The sequence below is a fragment of the Pan troglodytes genome, chromosome 10, assembly GCF_028858775.2.
Source record: "Pan troglodytes isolate AG18354 chromosome 10, NHGRI_mPanTro3-v2.0_pri, whole genome shotgun sequence".
NCBI classification, from domain to species: domain Eukaryota; kingdom Metazoa; phylum Chordata; class Mammalia; order Primates; family Hominidae; genus Pan; species Pan troglodytes.
The window spans coordinates 43,054,574-43,074,121 of NC_072408.2; the positions used below are offsets into that span (position 1 = coordinate 43,054,574).

Sequence of the window (19,548 nt, forward strand, 5' to 3'; positions counted from 1 at the left end):
GGTTTGTCATGAAATTAATTTGGATTTAGTTAATTGGAGGATACAAAACTGGCCCCTCAGGACAGTGTCATACCTTATTGGGTACTTGTAAGGACAGGGCCACATCAACCAAGCAACTAACCATGTGCTGAGGGTAAGGACAAAAAGGAGCGGAGCTGCATCTGCAGAGCTTGCAGCCTGCTGGCCAGACCCCATGGCTGTCTTGGTGGACCATGAGGTACAGGGCTGTATAAGTTGCTGTGTATTTTTTTCCCTGCATATTCTGTGTGGGCCAGTCACTCATATAAAACATTATATCTACCGTTTTATACATTGTAAGGTCACAAGCTTTGAAGTCAGACAGATAGGACTGACTTCCTATCTCTACCACTTCCTGGCTGTGTGATCTCAGGCAAGTTACATACCCCTCTGAGCCTCAATATCTGCAGCTCCAAACTGGACATAGCAAAGCACCTCTTTGACTGGGTTGTTGGAAGAAGCACCTAGTGTTCACCATATAACAGTAGTTCCAAGAGAGAATCCCTTCTACCCAAGAGGCACCGCTGCCTTTCCTTCATCTTTCTTCTTGTATCAGCGATGGCACACCTCAAGTCACCTTCATGAGAAGTACCTCAATCGTAGCTCCATGGTTTGGGTGCCCCACAGGCACAAAATAAGACTGATTACATATTCTATATTGTTTTCCTGAAAATCCCCTTGGCTGCTGGCTTGCTTTTTGTTCTAAGCAGTAGACACAACTCTAGGGGCAGTGAACCCACGCCATTTTCTCCTAGTGTTGGAGTGTTACAGCCATAGAGTAAAAGACCCAATAAGCACACTATGAGCCATCTCAGGGACTCACCTGTGCTCAGGCAAAGCCTACCCCGGCCTGTGATAGTCCCCATCAAATCCCAGGGGCTACCAGAGAAGAAAGCAGTGAACGGCAGGTGCAGAGGCTGAGGTGAGGCAGCCGGGGGGTGAGCTCCGGCCATCACTCAGGGTGAGATCCCGATGGCCCTGCCATGTCCTCTGGGGCAGGTAACCAGTCAATTGGACCTCAGCTTCCCAAGGGGGAGGCTCACATGTCTCCTCAGCTCCTGCAGCTGCAGCCCGCAAAGACCTGCAGTAGTTCCCACCCTCCTTCCAAGCCATGCCCACCTTAGGAGCAACAGTGGAAATCGATAGACCCTGGGATGCTAGTGCCCCCAGAGCCCCTTTGACCCGAACAGTCAGTTCCATCAGGTTTATTCGGGTGCACATTCTGGATTGGTTGTGACACAATTTAGACAGAGTGGCTTTATACCAGGCAGAACAGTGTGAGTGAGAGGCTATAGAATATGGAGACTTTGGGCCAGGTGCAGTGGCTTACGCCTGTAATCCCTGCACTTTGGGAGGCCGAGGCGGGCAGATCACGAGGTCAGGAGATGGAGACCACGGTGAAACCCTGTCTCTACTAAAAATACAAAAAAAAAAAAAAAAAATTAGCTGGGTGCGGTGGCGGGCGCCTGTAGTCCCAGCTACTTGGGAGGCTGAGGCAGGAGAATGGCGTGAACCCAGGAGGCAGAGCTTGCAGTGAGCCGAGATGGTGCCACTGCTCTCCAGCCTGGGCGACAGAGTGAGACTCCGTCTCAAAAAAACAAAAACAAAAACCAAAACCAAAACCAAAAAAAAAAAAAAAGAATATGGAACTTTTGGGACCAGACTGATGTAAGTTTAAATCCTGGCTCCACCACGTGCTGCTGTGTGACCCTGGGAGCTACTTTACTTCTCTGAGTTTCTGTAAGGAAGGCTAATGGTGCTGACTCCATAGAGCCTCTAAGTAGACTAGTTGATCAAATGTAGGTAAAGCATCCAGCACAGGGCTTGGCACGAAGTCGGCGCTTGGTGAATCTGGGCAGAAAGGATCAGTGAAAGTCCAACCCCTTCCTTCTAGGAGATGGTTCTGGCTCTAGAATGCTCACCTACTGCAGGTGGACTGACCCATGACCCGGGCATTCTCCTGTGATGGGGCCTGGGGCCTCCAGTCCTCATGGCCACAGCCCCTCCACCCCCTCTCCACTTACTTAGAGGCCATCTTGGCAGAGACAGACCCGAGGTAGGGGAGGGAGGGGTTGGGGGAATGGGGACAAGGGAGGAAGTGGCTGGAGAAGGTGCTGGCTGAACTCCCAGCCAGCCTGGCCTTCCCTGCAGCCTTGCTTCTGGGGTGGGATCTCCTGACCACTCTGTCCTCAGCACTGGCCCCTGCCCTCTCTCTGTGCATGGAGGCAGCCGTTCACTCTCTCCCTGGCCAGCTTTCATTCAGCTAGGGGCAGCTTGGGTCTGTGGGATTATCCAGGTGCTGGTGACCGCTCTTCCTCAGACCTGGGGTCATTTCATCTATGAGGAATTGAGGAAAGGAGGGAGAACAAAGACACCAGATTTCTCCTTGTAAATGGCAATGGCAAAGCCTGGGAAAGAAGAGAATGAATGCCTGCTGACCTCCTATATGCCAGGCACCATGGGGACATTGTTTAATTCCTTGTGAGGCAGGTGTCCCATTTGGTAGATGAGAAGATGGATTGGATGGTGTATTAGTCCATTATTACGCTGCTGATAAAGACATACCTGAGTCTGGGCAATTTACAAAAGAAAGAGATTTATTGGACTTACAGTTCCATGTGGCTGGGGAGGCCTCGCAATCATGGCAGAAAGCGAAAGGCACTTGTTGCATGGTGGTGGCAAGAGAGAGAATGAAAGCCAAGTGAAATGGGTTTTTCCTTATTAAACATCAGATGTCGTAAGACTTGTTCACTACCACAAGAACAGTATGGGGGAAACCGCCCCCATAATTCAATCATCTCCCACCGGGGCCCTCCCACAATGTGTGGGAATTATGGGAGTACAATTCAAGATGAGATTTGGGTGGGGACACAGAGCCAAAGCATATTGGATGGGTTCAGAGTGCTTAGATGGCCCACCCAAGGTTACACAGCTAGTTAGTGGCAACGGGAGGGATTTGAACACAGATCTGTTACTGTTCAGCTGGGAAGAATTTAAGTTATGGCTTAAAACTAGGATTTTGCATTTAAAAACATTGCTCTGAGAAGGGATCCATAGGTTTCATCATTCTGCCAAAGGGATCCCCAGCAGCAAAAAAGTTATGAACTCCTGCCCTGAATTCTGCACCATTACAGAAAACCAGAACGCACCTAGCAAACAACTGGACAGCAAATGGAGCAGCAGAGTGCACACCACCAGACCCCGCTGGAGAACGCCCATCTAGAATTGTGCAAGCACAGATTGAAGGGAGGCCTGCGGGGCAGCATGGGTACCCAGGGCTGAGAAAGACAGTCACGGTTTTCTTTGGGGAGGTGTTTTGTCTTCCCCCATCTCCTTAGTACCTAGCTCCATGCCTGGCAGTTTCTCAGTAGCTGTTGGCCAAGTTGAAGTGAATCTGGATCTAGGTTGGAAGGCTAAGGCTGGAATACAGAATATTTCCCCTTTTTATAGGTACATGGAGCCAAGAACATGTGGAGGAATAAGAATGCTAAGAATGACAAATATACATGTGGCTTTTGACAGTTTACAGAGCACTCCATTAATCACTAGCTCACTCTATCCTGAGAAGTGGCAAGGCAAATATTCGTATTACTTCCAATTTACAGGGAAAGCAACTGGGCCTCAGAGGGTGACTTGCTCTGGTTTGCAGAGCTAGGAGGTGGCAGGCTCTGCGCTCAAACTCAGGCTGTCTAACTCCACATTCTGTGGGGTGAGAGGATGGGTGATGGTGTGTCTTTTCTGGAGGAGGGAGGTGCCGTGTGCCTAGCGAGATGCAGGTACAGTGGGTGTGGGCCTGGAGGGCTGGGCCCAGGCAGGGGCTTCTGATTAGGAAGCCCTGGGGCCCCGGTTCAGGTTCTCCCAGAGAGTAGTGTGATGGGATCCAGTAACCTGTGCCCTCCAGATGACTTCTGTAGGTGTGTTTAGTGACATGCTCAACGGGTGCGGGAAGGATGGGCTTGTGCCAAGGGCCAAGCCCAGAGATGTTTCAGATTTTTCCCTTTATGCCCCTGCAACCAAGCCCTGCTGCTCCAGGACATATAAGAGACCAAGGCTGAGGGCTCCAGCACTCACCGGCCTGGGCCCTGTCACTTCTCTGATAGCTCCCAGCTCGCTCTCTGCAGCCATGATTGCCAGACAGCAGTGTGTCCGAGGCGGGCCCCGGGGCTTCAGTTGTGGCTCGGCCATTGTAGGCGGTGGCAAGAGAGGTGCCTTCAGCTCAGTCTCCATGTCTGGAGGTGCTGGCCGATGCTCTCCTGGGGGATTTGGCAGCAGAAGCCTCTACAACCTCAGGGGGAACAAAAGCATCTCCATGAGTGTGGCTGGGTCACGACAAGGTGCCTGCTTTGGGGGTGCTGGAGGCTTTGGCACTGGTGGCTTTGGTGCCGGCGGCTTCGGAGCTGGTTTCGGCACTGGTGGCTTTGGTGGTGGATTTGGGGGCTCCTTCAGTGGTAAGGGTGGCCCTGGCTTCCCCGTCTGCCCTGCTGGGGGAATTCAGGAGGTCACCATCAACCAGAGCTTGCTCACCCCCCTCCACGTGGAGATTGACCCTGAGATCCAGAAAGTCCGGACGGAAGAGCGCGAACAGATCAAGCTCCTCAACAACAAGTTTGCCTCCTTCATCGACAAGGTGAGCTGTGTCCTCGGCCGGAGAGGGGCAGTTAGAAGAGAGGGGTCCTGAGTCCTGGGGTCTCAGACCTGAGCCTGCCACAGGTGCTGGGGAGACCACTGAACTTCCCTGGGCCCCAATTCTCCAGCTGTTGAAGGGGCATCATGACTTTGAGCCTTCCTTTTTGTCCCGTGGCTGGTGGGAAGGTGGGATGCTCAAGGCAGTTAAGTGTTTGGAATTCCCTAGACAGGCTGTGGGATACTGGACAAATCATTTGGCTTTTCTGGCTCTAGTCATCCCAGCTATAAAGGGGGTTCATTATTTCTCTGCTTTTTCTCAGATTTTGGTTTTGAATATAATGCAGTTAACTCCATTAATCACTTAACAGTGGCCACTTCTGTTCTTAGAACAGAAGAAAACTAAGCTGATTTTGCAAATGAAAAAGGGACTGGCTCCAGTGGCAGATTCTAGGTCTCACCAAGGCCTTGGAAATTTACTTTTTTCATTCCTTTGACTGGACAACACTGCTCATGTCCGGGTCTGTTTGAAGAAAGGAGACAGGTCTCTTTTCTTTTTGTAGCCCAACTTCCTTTTTCATGCAACGTCTAGAAGTTCAAGTTCTTTAAGCTCAGTTACAGTCATGCATGATGGATGATAGTGAGCAGTGCAGCCCCAGAGAGCCGAGTCATCCAAAGATTGATGACTGGGTGGATGAGTGCCTCCCTTTGGTCCAGGTTGCCCTGGTTCACCAGGCATCAAAGTCTTGGGCAGCTTCGACATATGGGGCAAGAATGAACACTTTTGGAATAGAATAAGGTGCATATTTGTTCTTCTTGCTAGTTTGAATAAACCCATAGTAACTTAAAGAGGTTTTACTGTGACTATAGGACATGCAGATGTGATAGCAAAAACTCAGGGCTCTTTGATGCATCCTTGTCTCATCTCATCTCATTTTACCTTTTGTGTTCAAAATGTGATCGGTCTGCCTTACCTGCTTTCCTTTCAATTCTGAGGCTCATAACATGGAAATGTCATGCTAAGCTGCTGTCCTGGTTTGTCTGGCTAGATTTTTTCATAGAGAGAGGGAAAGTTCAGGGAAGTCCTTTGCAGAATGGAGTTTAGGTGAGACAATGCATACAGGGCCCTGGTTTTAAATATCTATACTCAGTTGTTCACAGGTTCACAGGGACACGCCAGATCCATTGATAAGTAAGCTTATTTAAAAAGTCTATAGTGACTTTGTCTTTCATTTGCCTTGGGTCAGGATCACTTTGAATGCAAGAGCCTCCAGATTGTGATGTCTCTTAATTTTATTTTGTTATTTCATAGAAGTTTAATGTTCTTCTTTGGGGCTTTGGGTGCCTGCGGCTAGGAAGTTGTTCTTGTTGCACTGTTAGGCCCTGCTTCTCTGGCTGTGCTCTATTCTCCACAACCTATGTGACCCCTTGGTGCTATGGGCTCGAGAATGGGGCCATCATGTCAACCCGAGTGAATGGTGCCCTGGAGATGCAACATAGTGGCCCTACTTGGGTGGTTCTTGGGCCCTGTAGTTCCCTGGGATTGACTGGGTTGGTGTTGCCTTGGCTGGCCCTCCTGCCACACTTCAGGCCCTCATCACTTGGCTGGTGCCTTTATCAACACAGGTGCGGTTCTTAGAGCAACAGAATAAGGTCCTGGAGACCAAATGGAACCTGCTCCAGCAGCAGACGACCACCACCTCCAGCAAAAACCTTGAGCCCCTCTTTGAGACCTACCTCAGTGTCCTGAGGAAGCAGCTAGATACCTTGGGCAATGACAAAGGGCGCCTGCAGTCTGAGCTGAAGACCATGCAGGACAGCGTGGAGGACTTCAAGACTAAGTACGTAGGGAGGAAGGAGGGGACGCCATCTGACACATGTGCCCAGCCACACCCAGGCTCCCGGGGCTCTCTCCAGTGGCTTAGAATCTCAGGCTCTGAAGGCAGCTAGGAAGGCCCTCTAGTCTGTTTTGCTACATCCACATAGTCACGTTTTCTCAGGGTGAGGTCTGGCAACCACAGATTTTTCCGAAAGGAAATTTAATGATAGATTCAGGGATTTGGGTCTGCCATATACGAACAAGATCAGAACCCAAATAGATGAAAAGCAGTATAGTATGATTAGGAGAATACAGACTGTAGAGACAGATGGAGGTGGTTTGCATACTGAGTCCTCACTTACTAGCTGTGTGACCTTGGGTAAATAGCTGAACCTCTCTGAGCTTCAGTTTTATTCATCTTTGAAATGGGGATAATATTCCTACTTTATGGGTTGTGAGAATTAAATGGAATTAAATGAAATAGAGAAAGCATGTGGCATATTTCAGGACACAGAGTGAACATTGAATACACAGCACCTCTCATTAAACTCACTATGGGATAGGACTGACAAAATAAATACCAACCCTGTCTCTCAATTCACTCACCCACCAAACAAAGGGAAATGGAGTGTGCTGATGACATTGCTGAGAATTTAATCTGCCAAAATGGCCAAAAGGACAGCCCTTTCAGGGACATTAAATCAACTACATCATTGCTGGGTTTTCTATCGAAAACAGTCTCTTTAAAGTTTGGTTTTCATGTATCTGAATAAACCCTGGCCTAAACGGGTACTTCCTATATTCAATGAATGTAGGTTAAATGAATATCTGTATGAATATGGGAAATGCAACTAATTACGTGGATATTTCCAGATTTGTTTGGAAATGCTTGAAAACAAGCAGCAGAGATCTGAGAAACACCAGCTCACTGTGGGTTTTTGTCTTTTTCTCCCCGTGCTCACCCCCAGGTATGAAGAGGAGATCAACAAACGCACAGCAGCCGAGAATGACTTTGTGGTCCTAAAGAAGGTAAGAGACGAAGGATGGTAGGGAGTGCCTTCAGGGTGCCCCTTCCCTTGGGGAGTGGTCTTTGGCTGAAGTCATGGGTTTGGTCCATCTCTGCCTCATCCCTGCTTCACTTGGAACTATCTAGATCTATATAGTCAAGGAAAGTGGGTAACCAAACCAGGTTCTAAGAAATTAAGGTTGGGAGGAAAGCCTATTTGCTTTTTTTTTTGAGACGGAGCTTCACTCTTGTTGCCCAGGCTGCAGTGCAATGGCGCGATCTTGGGTCACTGCAAGTTCCACCTACTGGGTTCAAGCGATTCTCCTGCCTCAGCCTCCTGAGTAGCTGGGATTACAGGCATGCACCACCACACCTGGCTAATTTTGTATTTTTAGTAGAGACAGGGTTTTTCCATGTTGGTCAGGCTGGTCTCAAACTCCTGACCTCAGGTCATCCGCCTGCCTCAGCCTCCCAAAGTGCTGGGGTTACAGTTGTGAGCCACCGCACCCAGCTGATTTTTATTTTTATAAATTCATGGGGTACAAGTGTAATTTTGTTACGTGGATAGTTTGTGTGGTGGTGAAGTCAGGGCTTTTAGAGTATCCATTGCTGGGATGACATACATTATATCCAATAAGTAATTTCTCATTATCCAGCCCCTCCCACCCCTCCCTTTTTCAAGTCTCCATTGTCTATCATTCCATGCTCTATGTTCACATGTACACATGATTTAGCTCCCACTTATAAGTGAGGACATGTGTTATTTGTCTTTCTGTGCCTGAGTTGTTTCACTTAAGATAATGGCCTCCAGTTCCATCCACATTGCTGCAAAAAGACATAATTTCATTCTCTTTTTATGGCTGAGTAGTACTCTATTGTGTATATGTATCATATTTTCTTTATCCAATCATCTGTTGATGGACACTTAGGTTGATTCCGTATCTTTGCTATTGTGAATTGTGCTGCGATAAACATGAGTGCAGGTATCCTTTTGTTACAATGATTTCTTTTCCTTTGAGTGGAATTCCAGCACTGGGATTGCTGGATCCAATGGTAGTTCTATTTTTAGTTCTTTGAGAGATCTCCATACTGTTAGAATAGCCTATTTGGATAATCAACTTCCATGTCTTCAGGTGGCTCTAGGGAAGAATATATAAAATAATTGGTCTCCCACCAGCTCCCCTGCTGCTGAGTAGTCTTTCCTAAATGCTGCTGAGAACACCTGTCGGTGTCACTTAGTAACCCGTCCTCCTACTGGCATTCCTGCTCCTCATCTCTTATCCTCCTTACTCCTCTGCAGGACGTGGATGCTGCCTACATGAACAAGGTGGAGTTGGAGGCCAAGGTGGACAGTCTTAATGACGAGATCAACTTCCTGAAGGTCCTCTATGATGCGGTGAGGGCTCCATCCTCCCCTCCATCCAGGGAAAGGGAATCCCCCATCTGTGACGCTGCTGGTTGGGATTCACAGTTTTTTGAAAGGACTCCAGCTCCCTTATTTTAGGGCAGTGGGTTCTCATCAAGGTCATGCATAGAAAGGTTTGAAGTGGGAAATTCAACTGGGAGATTCTTAGAACCAGATGTGGTCTTGGTCTTAGACGGGGTGATTAGATCTAAAGAGTGCTTGGAATAGAATTCATTGCTGTCTAGCATTTTTTTCTGGTGAAATGGATCCATTCCCTTCCCTTCCATGCCAACACACCGGCACTCACTGCATTAGAGTGGCTTATGGTTCCTGGGGACCAGTAAAGACTAGAAGCATTGCTCTTCCATCCTGAACTGTCACAACCACTTGATTTCTCCTTAGAACTTTACTTGTCTCTCCCCTTCCTACACATTGTGAATGCCAGCTCTGCTCCTACTTGAGCCTGTATCAGGTCAGTGAAGGCTTTCCTGGGGGGGCTGATGTGAGACATTTGCCCTGCAGGAGCTGTCCCAGATGCAGACCCATGTCAGCGACACGTCCGTGGTCCTTTCCATGGACAACAACCGCAACCTGGACCTGGACAGCATTATTGCTGAGGTCCGTGCCCAGTACGAGGAGATTGCCCAGAGGAGCAAGGCTGAGGCTGAAGCCCTGTACCAGACCAAGGTGGGTGGTATAGATCTCTCAGGAGATGGGGCTGGCTCTGGGGCTCTGCTTTTGATGTCTGTGAACAGGTGATCATTAGCTCAAGCCCAACAGAAGTCAGATATGAACAGACTCTCCCAGGCATCGTTGGTCCTGGTCTGATTTGAAACTACTTGACATTTGGTGCTATTCTTGCCGCCTGATATGAACAGACTCTCCCAGGCATTGTTGGTCCTGGTCTGATTTGAAATTACTTGACTTTTGGTGTTATTCTTGCCACCTGTGGCAATTCTCACTGAGTTCACTTGAGAATGGACCCTACCCAAATGCCCCTAACACCTGATTCTCTGTGTCTTCTTGAGTCTTAGGTCCAGCAGCTCCAGATCTCGGTTGACCAACATGGTGACAACCTGAAGAACACCAAGAGTGAAATTGCAGAGCTCAACAGGATGATCCAGAGGCTGCGGGCAGAGATCGAGAACATCAAGAAGCAGGTGGGTGTCACTCCCTTCCAGATGGAGCACAAGGCCAGGGGCCTCAGGCAGACATCTCCAGAGTGGACAAGCAGATAAAGCATCAGGCCAGAAGACCCTGAGCTTGTTGCTGGGAATTCATAGCTCTTTGTGCAAGGCATACCCAGATTTTTTCAGCAATATCCTAGTTGGCACACCATGACGCTCCTGTGCATAGGTTTCTTGGCTCTTCTTCATGGGTTTTTGGTCATTTTTATTTAATCAGTCTGGTGGAGGCATTGGTGGGCTATGGCTGGAGTGAATGAGATGCATAAGTCTCAGGGAAAGTGGGCAGAACAGATAGAATCTTGACATCCTAACCCAAGGAAACCTGGACCAGGGGAGGGGACAGGTGTAGAGGCCTTGAAGGCAGGGCACTGCTGACCACCTATCTAATGCCTTTGTCAATAGTGCCAGACTCTTCAGGCATCCGTGGCTGATGCAGAGCAGCGAGGTGAGAATGCCCTTAAAGATGCCCACAGCAAGCGCGTAGAGCTGGAGGCTGCCCTGCAGCAGGCCAAGGAGGAGCTGGCACGAATGCTGCGTGAGTACCAGGAGCTCATGAGTGTGAAGCTGGCCTTGGACATCGAGATCGCCACCTACCGCAAACTGCTGGAGGGCGAGGAGTACAGGTGAGGGGTTAGGCAGGATGTGAACATGAGGGCCAGAGAGGTCCAGGGCCATGAGCTTATTTATGCCTCTGCCGGGCTGCAAGCGTCAGTGTTGTGCCGGTGCATTACGAACCAGGACAGCTCAGCTAATAGGTTCACACTGGGCCCTCAAACTCAGAGGCTGCTCAAGGATAAGAGAGGTGAGTGAGGCGTGCTTATTGAACAAAATTCTGTGCTCCCTGAGGCTCACCGCCTTTTCTTTCCCCTACAGAATGTCTGGAGAATGCCAGAGTGCCGTGAGCATCTGTAAGTACCTTCCACGCCTGCTGTAGTTGTTCATTCACCCGGGTCTTGCCAGACCCCTGGGGTGCTGGCAGCATTGGAATAACTGTATCCTTTGTGTCTTTTCTGCAGCTGTGGTCAGCGGTAGCACCAGCACTGGAGGCATCAGCAGAGGATTAGGAAGTGGCTCCGGGTTTGGCCTGAGTAGTGGCTTTGGCTCCGGCTCTGGAAGTGGCTTTGGGTTTGGTGGCAGTGTCTCTGGCAGTTCCAGCAGCAAGATCATCTCTACCACCACCCTGAACAAGAGACGATAGAGGAGACGAGGTCCCTGAAGCTCACTGTGTCCAGCTGGGCCCAGCACTGGTGTCTCTGTGCTTCCTTCACTTCACCTCCATCCTCTGTCTCTGGGGCTCGTCTTACTAGTATCCCCTCCACTATCCCATGGGCTCTCTCTGCCCCAGGATGATCTTCTGTGCTGGGACAGGGACTCTGCCTCTTGGAGTTTGGTAGCTACTTCTTGATTTGGGCCTGGTGACCCACCTGGAATGGGAAGGATGTCAGCTGACCTCTCACCTCCCATGGACAGAGAAGAAAATGACCAGGAGTGTCATCTCCAGAATTATTGGGGTCACATATGTCCCTTCCCAGTCCAATGCCATCTCCCACTAGATCCTGTATTATCCATCTACATCAGAACCAAACTACTTCTCCAACACCCGGCAGCACTTGGCCCTGCAAGCTTAGGATGAGAACCACTTAGTGTCCCATTCTACTCCTCTCATTCCCTCTTATCCATCTGCAGGTGAATCTTCAATAAAATGCTTTTGTCATTCATTCTGAGCAATGGTCTTTTTTCCCTGGGGAGAGGTCTCTAGAATCCTGTATAACTAGATAATTTTGGTGAAGGTGTATGCTTGCGGGTGTGAAGGATCTGTTTATACAGATCTGGGTCATTGACTAGTTTCTCAGGTCTCTACTTCTAAGTTGCTCAAATTATTGGGGGAGAAGTACAGTGTGCAGAGGCTGAAGGTTGCCTACAGGGCAGTTGTACAGATTGAAGGGGCATCCAACAATTATACACACATTGTCCATTGTAGGGCACCCTGGGGTAGCACCATTTCAATGCTGATCCTTGAATAAACCTGGAGGGAAGGGGTTTAAGTCTGCAGGTGAGGGGCATTTGATAGGTGTGAGAGAAGCAGGCCAGGGGTCTCTGCTGAATATAGAGCAAGAAGTTATGGAGCTTATGAGAGTGCTTATACTCTGTGTCTAGCAAGGCCTCCCTATTTTCATGAAATTCCATGCATGGGGCTAAATCTCACTGGCCCAACAAGGCTTTCAGGAACCTGTTCCAAGAATCAACAAGGTCACGGTTGTTGGAGGGAGGTGTGCATGTGTGTCATTCTCCTGGAGTTTTCATGAGCTGCTCACTTCCCCAGCTCCTCAGGGGTGCCTGAGGTTATGTCTGTGGTGCTGTCCCTGAGTGGCGAAGAATGTTGGAGGTGGAGCAGGTCTTCTGGAGCAGGAGTGGAGGGAGCTGTCTAATTACAGAAGCGGGGAGAGGACAGTCAGAGGTGGGGGTCTGGGTAGAGCCTTTGGGGACACCTTTTTCTATATTGGACCAATTCCAAGTACCTGGAGCAGCACAGTCTCCCCTCTTCCAAAGATTTCCCAGCTCCTGCTCTGCAGTCTGACCCGAATCAGTTTGCTGCAGATGCAGAATGCACTCTCTGCCTTGGCCACCCTACTGTGCCTCCCACCCTTGACTGCCGCAGAGTTCATTCAGACTCCAGTTCCTCCAGCCCTGTGTCCATGGGGCCTCATGGTGTGCAGGCAGAAAGGCACGTCGTTTGCCCAAGACCAGTCCTTGCCCATGGGAGTCTCGTGCAGATCCAAGGTAGGCTCAGGCTTGTTCTGCCTTTGGGAAAGCGGGGACAGAGTAGCAAAGGGTTAATCTCAGGGGCTTGTGCTCTCTGGGCAGGGGACTTTGCCAGGAGCAACCTGGGCTCTGTCCTTCATCAGACTGGCCCTAATATCCCCATTGTCTTAGGGCTCATTGAGCCCCATGTGTCAGAACAGGAAGTCTCTGCAGCTGCATTTGGTGGCTTTGGCTTCTTCCAAGGGCTGCACTCCTCCCCTGGCAAAATGCAGATGGGCTCTTTTTTTTTTTTTTTTTTTTGAGTTTCTGGGAGTGGTGAGGAGGAGTTAAAGGTTGGAACTAGGGGTGGAGCTTCTTAGGTTCACCCACCAGGAGGCTGCAGGTTGTGTTGGGCCTCACAGAGAGGCAAGGGGCAGGTTAAAGCATTTCCCATGCCCCCTGAGTGTGGGAGCAGCCAGCCTGAGCAGCCCTCCATGCCTCTCAGCATCTCTTTGGTTGAACTCAGTGATTTACACTGCAAGGTCAGGCCGTAGATTATACGCTTGTATGTGCATCTTAGAATAAATGTGTTTGTATTCATAGGCACATGGCTATGTGAGTGTGTCAGCGTTTCTTATTTATATAAAAAGTCTCTTAGGTCGGGCACGGTGGCTCACACCTGTAATCCCAGCATTTTGGGAGGCCAAGGGGGGCGGATCACGAGGTCAACAGATCGAGACCATCCTGGCCAACATGGTGAAACCTCGTCTCTATTAAAAATACAAAAATTAGCCTGGCATGGTGGCAGGCGCCTATAATCCCAGCTACTCGGGAGGCTGAGGCAGGAGAATCCCTTGAACCCAGGAAGCAGAGGTTGCAGTGAGCCGAGATCACACCACTGCACTCCAGCCTGGCGACAGAGTGAGACTCTGTCTCAAAAAAAAGTCTTCTATTTTACATAAAAAGGAAAAGCCCTCATGTTGGTCTCTGTTTCTAGAACAGTCCAGGAGAGTGGATCCTGGCCTTGATTCATATGTTTGAAACTGGCTGGCTAGTCAGAGGGGATTATTTGGGGTAAATATACTGCTGAGATAATAGACACCACCCTTCTCTCTGATCCTTCGAATTGGATTCTGGCCAGCTCCTAGTGCTTAGGAAACAGGGAGACATGGCTTGCATTATTTGCCCCGTTGGAGGCCCCATGCTCTCCCTTTTCTTTTAAATCCTTTACCTCTAAGTATACGGAAATCACTTTTCACATCTGAAGAGCCCAACTGCAGGTTGGCAAATCTCTAACTTGGTTTATTTGGCTCATCTGCCCTGACTCCATTCCCCAAGCTCTTGGCTCCCAGCCCTGGCTGCAGCCCCACCATCACTTTGGCTCAGGCACCTGTCAACTCCTGAACAACTGCTATGTTTGCATAGATCCCTCCCACCTCACCAAGACCCTCCGCTCTGGGTTCAGCCCTCTCAGTTCCAGAAAGTTCTCACCAATACTTCTGAAGTCTCCCTACCTCATTGCTAGTAAACCCAGAAGGTTATAGCAAAGAGGGGCTTATTTCATGTCCCACTGTGGGGTTTTGGTTTAACTTGCTGACGGGGCCCAGGCTTTGTGTTCTAAGACCAGAGGACCTCAGAATAAGGCATGGCTGCTCCCATGTCTTGGGTGGATGTTCAGAGTTTAGTGAGACAGCTATGTGGGGAAATAGTTGAGGGGGCTGTGCCCCCTTTGTGGGCCCTCAGGACATGGTAACAGTGGGCCAACGAGGGACAAAGGGAGGGAGCAGGCTGAAAGGAAAAAAGCCATTTTAGCACCTGTTCCATTTTTTTTCCCGTGTTGATGGTAGGGTCTGAACAGTCATCTCGTTATTCCACTAAAAGGGCTGGGAATGTAGAGTTGTGGCCATGAAGAGTCTTGGTGGTGGGAGCCCCAGGACTCAGGCTCATTGCTGCCCATGGTTTTCTGGTTTGGCTTTGGGTCAAGGTAGGATTGTTCTGCATCTGCAGTTTTTTTACTTTGAGTGTTGTGGATTTGATCCTTAAAAATTCGAGAAAGTGGGTGAGAACCTAGATAAGCTGGGAAGACATTTTCTGGAGAAAGTGTTTGGACTGTCATTTGCCATCCACCCATTCACCCATCTACTCATCCATCCATCCATCCATCCATCCATCTATGATCCATCCATCATCCATCTATTCATCCATCCATCCACCCAGCCATTCACTCATTTACTCAACAAACCACTAGTCTATAAATTATTTATGGGCAGGAACCATGACTTTATTCATCTTGACATTCCAGGGCCACTGTGCTTGCCATATAGTAGCTGTTTAACAAATGTTAATTGAACAATGTTTACCGAGTGCCTAGTTTGTGCTGGGCGATGGGGACCCATTATACAAAGAAGAATTAGACTCTGTTTTCAAGGAGCTTTTAATACAGATGATAATGTCTAGATAAAAGCATGCACATAAAGAACTTGGTAACCAGACAGACAGATGAATGCCTTTGGAAGTTACAAATGAAGGACATGACAGTCCAGAGGGTAGCAAAATTACTTCTAGTCTAGAGCGAGGGGTTGGCAATCACAGGATGCTTCACGCAGGAGGCGGTATTGAAGTGGGGTCTTGAGGAAGAAGCAGGCCCTAGATGCTAGAGACGGGGCAGGTGCTCTTCTTACAGAGGGCAAGATTCTGATACCTAAGAGGAGTCCTTTCGTCTAGAAGTCTTCTAGGAGTGGCTCCACCCCTTTGGAATATCCTGCTGTACTGTCTCCCTTAGGCCTCCTCATACTGGATTTTGGTCACACTCCTTTTTCTGTGTAGTGTCCTGTGAAGCTGCAGCATTTCTCCCATCGGGCTGGTAGCTCCTTCTCCTGTGAATCCACCACCCAAGAGCATGGCAGGGGCAGTTGCTTCAGTTTGAGAAGCATTGTTGAGCACCTACATTGTGTCAGACTCTGTGTAGGGCCATGAGGATATAAAGCTTCTTGCAGCGTGGTCCTCACCCTTGAGAAGGGCAGAGTTTAATGTGAAAATGGTGCATGAGTGTGGGGAGTGTAGACACATTAAATACACATTTTCCATACTTTCAGGAAAATGTTAAAAGCAATGGTGTATGCAAGCACTGAGACTCTGGAAGCCTAAGGGAGAATCATTTGCTTTTGCCAGGGATTCAAGGAAGTCTCCCTGGAGGAGGTGACAGCTGTGAAGCCAGCCACGTAAAAGGGGTGTGGACCTGGAGCTTGCGAGAGGGGTGCAGGGGAACAGGGTGCTCTAGGCAGCAAGAATTGCAGAGTAAAGACAGGGAAGTGTGGCTCAGTGCAGTACCAAACCAAAAGCAGCTTAGCATCACTCAAGACAGGGCAGAGAGTGGTGGGAGAGGACGCTAGAGAGCAAGGTTGAGGCCAGGATGTGGAGGACATGGGTTGGCCCATTGTCCAATTTGTTTGGGGTTTGGGCTTTATGTTCTAAGACTAGACAAGCTCAGAACAAGGCGTGTCTGAGAGATTAAGCTCAGAAATGGATGAGGAGGTAGCTCTGGGCCACCTGCTGTCAGGGTGTGGCCTGGAGGCCCATGATGTGCTTTGAATTGCAGTCTGGGAACCACCACTCTGCACCTCCCTCCTCTGCCACGCAGCTGTAATGCTAAGCCTTGCCATGGTCATGCCTCCTTTCCCACTCTTGTTTCCTATGAGGGTATATTTCCAGGAATGAAGAGGTTTGCTATCATTCCTTTGTCTCTTGGCAGAATTGTCTCTCACCCCACACGCTGGCATCCATTCCTTTGATATTTATTGAGCATCTTTCATATGCTAGGGGCTATAAATTGCTATTTTAAAAATCCCCTTGGGTTACTTACAGTGTCCCCTGGTCCCCTTATTTCCACCATGATTGTACCCTTTGCTTTATGTCTAACTGGATCCCCTCAAATTCCTTAGTGGAGAGAGATCCATGCTTTTCAAATCATTGCATTGAGAAATAAATGTATTTTTCCTCTTAAATGCCTTTCCCAGGTTAAACGACCACTTAATGACTTTTTTCACCTCCCCTTCTATCTTTTTTTTTTTTTTTTTTTTTTGAGACAGACTCTCGCACTGTCACCCAGACTGGAGTGCAGTGGTGCAATCTCGGCTCACTGCCATCTCTGCCTCCTGGATTCAGCCATTCTCCTGCCTCAGCCTCTGGAGTAGCAGGGACTACAGGTGCCCGCCACCACTCCTGGCTAATTTTTTGTATTTTGAGTAGAGATGGGGTTTCATTGTGTTAGCCAGAATGGTCTCAGTCTCCTGACCTCGTGATCCCAAAGTGCTGGGATTACAGGCCTGATCCACCAGGCCCGGCCTATCTTTTGTTTGAAGACAACTGTTTAATAACTTCCTAAGATCTCTTGGGAATTCTCCAGCGAGGACAAGGTTGTGATTTCTGCTGTGTACAAGCCTCTGGTTTGAGCAGGCATGCCAGCCAGACATGATTCAGCACAAATATAAATGGACAGCTCTTATCCATGCAGAGGAATCTTATGTAAATAGAGGCTTATTCAGGGCAAACCTTTTTTTTTTTTTCATTTTTACTGTTATGTTTATTTTCTCTGTATGTGCTTTGTGAATGCTGTCCCTTCAGTTTATTCTTACAGCAGGACAAGGAAGTGAGTTATTTAAAACTAGGAAGCTGGCTGGCATGGTGGCCCATGTTTATAATCCCAGCACTTTGGGAGGCTGAAGTGGGAGGATTGCTTGAGCCTAGGAGTTCAAGACCAACCTGGGTTACATAGAGAGACTCTCTCTCTACAAAAAAATAAAAAAAAGTGTTAGCTGGGCATGGTGGTGCGTGCCAGTGTCCCAGCTACTTGGGAGGCTGAGGTGGGAGGATGGCTTGAGCCTGGGAGGTTGAGGTTGCAGTGAGCTGAGATTGCACCACTGCACTCCAGCCTGGGCAACAGAGTGAGATGCTCTCTCTCTCTGTCTCAAAACAAAAACAAAAAAACAAAAACAACCCCCCACCACCACCACCAACAAACCCATGCCTTACCATTCCTCCTCCCCAGGCAGGATTGATGGAAGTCAAGAGCTAAAGAAGGGAACAGAATCTTAGCTTGCATTGAAAGAAGCACAGTGCCCCCATCACAGACAGGAAGGGGCTTCTTATTAGTTCTGGTGCACATGAAGCCACCTTAAGTATCCTATCTTCGCAAGGCACTGTAGTTTTAAGAGGTCCATTAACATATTAAAGTGGGTGCAGAGAAGAGTCCTGGAAACCATCTGTACTGAGGACTGGGAGAAACAACTGGATCTATCTAACTGGGAGGTTGGTGTCTGTGAATTCCACAGTATTTTCTAATATTGGAAGGGTTGTGATACAGAAGCCAGGGGAGTGTGTGTGTTTTACTCTGGAAAGCCAGGCAAGAGCAAATTCATCGCAACTCAGTTCCCATCTGCTGAAGGCCTGCCAGGGCCACAGGCTGATGGACACAAAGGCAGGGAAGACAGGTGGTAACAGTGCTCAGTGGGGAATCTCAGCTGGGGGCAGGTGTCCAGCCGTGGAAGGGGCAGGACCTTGAGACCTGAGGCTGAGAGGCCCCAGTTAGGGTTGCTGTTGTGTCAGGACTGCAAGGATTCTGAGAATGCACATGGATGCAAGTGTCTCTCGACTGAGTGAATAATGTGTCTTTTTATGTATATGTATCACCACTTTCAAATGTATATGACTATGAACTGCACTTTTATTTAAAAGTGTTGCTAAATTCATAATGAAAAATGTATGTTCTCAAAGGATACTGGAAGTATGAGTTCTGACATGTGTGAAGGTCAATGTAATTTTGTGTGTGTTAAAAGGGGCCTTCACACGCAGAGAGGTATGGGTGGCATGCCATGACGGACAGGTGACTGGGGCTCCTGCTGCTGACCACAACTTCACTGATCCTTTAAGAGGAGTTAGGCTCCCATGAAATGGAGTGGAAGGCACGAAAGCTAGATCCTTGAAGACCTTCCTTGGGTCAGGGTGGGGTCTTGCTGGCCTGGGCAAGTTAGGAGATTTGATGAATCGCCTTCCATGGGGATCCTGAAGAGTAGGAGTGGCCAGGTGAATTCTGCCTCAAGGTAGAGGAGTGGACTGGAGAGCCTCCTGGCCATAGCACCCTATGAGTCTCTGATTTCACACATTGCAATCCAGTGACTCACTCTTCTCTCCAGGGAGAAAACACTTAGGGCGCTTAGTTAATAAACTTCAGATAATTCAAGTGTTGGGGATGACTGTAAACCAACTCTGTTTTCTCAAAGTGTTTATTAGGCTCTACAAGTTTAGACGGATGGGCCCAACCAATAAGAATTTCAACTCACTGATTATCTCCTCCCCTTCCACCACTTCCTTCACTCACAGCTCTGATCAGAATTGACATTCTAGTCCCACGAATGTATTCCCCAATCTTTGTTTTGCTTCCTGTCCTCTCAAAGGCCAAGCCATGTCTTCTCTGCTATCCCAACACCAAGAGTAAGTATAGATTATACACTTCTTCCTTTTCCTTCCACCATCTGTTGGGGAGGTCCCCGACCCAGGACTAGCTGATGACAGCAGTGGTTGTGATGTTGCTTCTCAAAGATTCTTCTCCAAGATAATTCCCTCTAAAGGAATGACAAGCATGGCTCAGAATCAGTGGGCTCTGGCAATGGCTAAGATCTCCCCCCACCGGGGGCACTAAGTACCCTGAATCACTATGGGTTTAGGAATTCCTAGAGACTCATTGCCCTGG

At 48.8% G+C, this 19,548-nt stretch overlaps 1 protein-coding gene across 1 annotated transcript; it reads left to right on the plus strand.

The window, feature by feature from the left end:
- The first annotated feature begins 3,819 nt into the window (after window positions 1–3,819).
- On the plus strand, window positions 3,820–11,757 carry KRT4 (keratin 4). The gene is made up of 9 exons (XM_003313679.4): window positions 3,820–4,645; window positions 6,268–6,482; window positions 7,429–7,489; window positions 8,767–8,862; window positions 9,394–9,558; window positions 9,906–10,031; window positions 10,461–10,681; window positions 10,932–10,966; window positions 11,075–11,757. Exons 1-9 carry the CDS (start codon window positions 3,920–3,922, stop codon window positions 11,254–11,256), a joined length of 1,827 nt encoding a protein of 608 aa, XP_003313727.3. The 5' UTR covers window positions 3,820–3,919; the 3' UTR covers window positions 11,257–11,757.
- Window positions 11,758–19,548: the final 7,791 nt, after the last annotated feature.